General features: G+C 30.9%; 1 protein-coding gene across 1 annotated transcript; it reads right to left on the bottom strand.

Annotated features, from left to right (window-relative positions):
- Positions 1–1,039: 1,039 nt before the first annotated feature.
- Positions 1,040–2,252, bottom strand: LOC106477489 (the record flags this gene model as incomplete). The annotated part of the gene is made up of 2 exons (XM_013938046.1): positions 1,040–1,206; positions 2,075–2,252. Coding segments are annotated over 2 exons (345 nt in total), but the record flags the coding sequence as incomplete, so codon positions are not given.
- Positions 2,253–3,207: the final 955 nt, after the last annotated feature.

Raw genomic sequence — 3,207 nt, 5'->3', positions numbered from 1 at the left:
TAATGATGAACTTTAGATGCTATAGTATAACAGTGTTGTGGTAATGATGAACTTTAGATGCTATAGATAACAGTATTGTGGTAATGAAGAACTTTAGATACTATAGATAATAGTATTGTGATAACAATGAACTTTAGATGCTATAGATAATAGTATTGTGGTAATGATGAATTTTAGATGCTATAGATAACAGTATTGTGATAACGATGAACTTTAGATGCTATAGATAACAGGACTGTGGTGATGAACAACTTTAGATGCTATAGATAACAGTGTTGTGGTAATGATGAACTTTAGATGCTATAGATAACAGTATTCCGATAACGATGAACTTTAGATGCTATAGATAACAGTATTGTGGTAATGATGAACTTTAGATGCTATAGATAACAATATTGTGATAACGATGAACTTTAGATGCTATAGATAACAGTATTGTGGTAATGAACAACTTTTGATGCTAGAAGCAATCAGTACTATAGATAACAGTGTTGGGATAAAACTGCTGTTAAACTTCTTGTCTTTTTCTAACATGAATTATGATTCTTATTAATTAACATTTAGTATTACTAATTTTTTCTGTCGCTTACAATACCAAGAGTTGTTTTATAAGGCTTGAACCAAGTTTTTAAGCTGGCACATGGAAGTACACAACAACATTGGTTGCATCTGACTGTCAGTGAGAGAAAAAAATTTGTAACCAAAGATTTTATAATCATTTTCCACTCAGTAAGCTAGCACCACTTTCTTCTCCAAAAAAAATACTGCTCAACCTGTTTTTACAGTGAATGCCAAGTCTAAATCCTGAGAAGACAAAGTGTCAGGGTCAAGGGAGTGAATCTCCTTGTAGGAAGTTACTGAAGTTATTTTAAGGTGTTATAGATAGCAGCTCCTGGTTTTATTTCGAGTGGTTATAAAATACACTTCTGTTTTCAAAGACTCATCATTCAAAGTATAAAAGTTTACACTTAGACATTTAGGAAAAAAGATATAATTTAAATGGTCTCGGGGCCATGTTTTGCAAATAAGGCCCTGACAATCACACAATATTTCTAACCTTATGTTGGAAAACCAGGGTTTCTAGTGATTCCAAGTCTCTCGGAATGGATTCCTGCACTCGGCCCTTTAAGATCTTGTCTTTTTCATTGAGATCATTTTGAAGAGAGGCCGACAAATCATTAAATTTACGGCTTGAGGACTTGTCAGCTAAAAAAAATTTACCAAAAACGTTTTTATTACAAAAATAATGAAATAATTGTAAAAAGAGCTGAACTGAAGCTGAAATATAGAAAAACAAAGAATGAACAGCTAACAACATTCCAAAAAACTGCATTAAATGCATAAAAACACATTTATAAAATATAAAAACCAGGTGCATTAAAGACACAAAAACACCTATATTAAGAGCATACAAACATACAGCTGTAATAAACACAAAAACCCCTACATTAAACACACAAAAACACCTATATTAAGTGCATACAAACACACAGCCACAATAAACACAAAACCCCTTACATTAAACACACAAAAACACCTATACTATGCACACAAACACACGGCTGCATTAAACACACAAGAATGCAACTGCACTAAATACAAAAAAACAGTACAAAAAACTTGTTAGCGACCTACAAAACATTCAGCTGCAACTTTCTGGTTTACAAAACACTAAAAGCTTGATTTTAAAGCAAATTTAAGAGCTAAGAAAAATAAATTTGACCAATACATTCAATAAAATACAAGTATGCTATTTAGTCAGTTAAGCTACAACAATGTTACTGAAAGACATCAGTTTCCTTTGTAGACATAAGTACACACAGACCCAGATAAAGAATTATGTTCAGGATTATATCTGTTCAAACCGTGGTACTGCACTGGTTTCTTCAAAGGAATTATTGCTGTAAAAATCCTACAAATGGAGACACAAGAAATCTTCATATATCCTATTTCATATCCCAATTCCCCCAAAATGTAATTATTTTTCTGAAGATACAAAAAACCTTCTTCTCAGTGTCCTTGTTCTCCACAGAAAAGGAATTATTCTAAAACTTTTTCTCAAAACGTAACAAACCTTCTTCATCTTTTAACCTCCTAAGGAAATCTTCAAACAGTTTGTTACAATATTTGATTTCTTCTTGAAGTCTCTTTAGATCGGGGTCATTGGGGTCACCTTCATCAACTAACTTTTGGCCATCTTCATTCAATGCTCTAAGGATAGAATCTCTACGGGTAGGTTCCATGCTGCGAAACTAAAAATACAATTGAAGTTATCAGAAAAAGAAAAAAAAGTACCGTATGTCTTTACTGAACATATATGAAGTTCAAGAATAATATGTTTGAAGTAGTACTACCACACATCACATAAGTACTTAAAATGATCAATAATATGTTTGAAATACTACTACCACACATAATACAAGTACTTGAAATGATCAATAATATGTTTGAAGTAGTACTACCACACATAATACAAGTACTTAAAATGATCAATAATATGTTTGAAATACTACTACCACACATAATACAAGTACTTGAAATGTTCAATAATATGTTTGAAGTACTACTACCACACATAATACAAGTACTTGCAATGATCAATAATATGTTTGAAGTAGTACTACCACACATCATATAAGTACTTAAAATGATCAATAATATGTTTGAAGTACTACTACCACACATAATATAAGTACTTAAAATGATCAATAATATGTTTGAAATACTACTACCACACATAATATAAGTACTTGCAATGATCAATAAGATGTTTGAAGTACTACTACAAACACATAATACAAGTACGTGCAATGATCAATAATATGTTTGAAGTACTACTACCACACATAATATAAGTACTTGCAATGATCATTAATATGTTTGAAGTACTACCACACATAATATAAGTACTTGCAATGATCAATAATATGTTTGAAATACTACTACCACACATAATACAAGTACGTGCAATGATCAATAATATGTTTGAAGTACTACTACCACACATAATATAAGTACTTGCAATGATCATTAATATGTTTGAAGTTCTACCACACATAATACAAGTACTTGCAATGATCAATAATATGTTTGAAGTACTACAACCACACATAATATAAGTATTTGCAATGATCAATAATATGTTTGAAGTACTACTACAAACACATAATATAAGTACTTGCAATGATCAATAATATGTTGAAGTAC

This window comes from Limulus polyphemus, unplaced genomic scaffold (assembly GCF_000517525.1).
Source record: "Limulus polyphemus unplaced genomic scaffold, Limulus_polyphemus-2.1.2 Scaffold16286, whole genome shotgun sequence".
NCBI classification, from domain to species: Eukaryota; Metazoa; Arthropoda; class Merostomata; order Xiphosura; family Limulidae; genus Limulus; species Limulus polyphemus.
The sequence above is the reverse complement of the archived record's forward strand: the minus strand, read 5'-3'. Positions and strand labels throughout refer to the sequence as shown.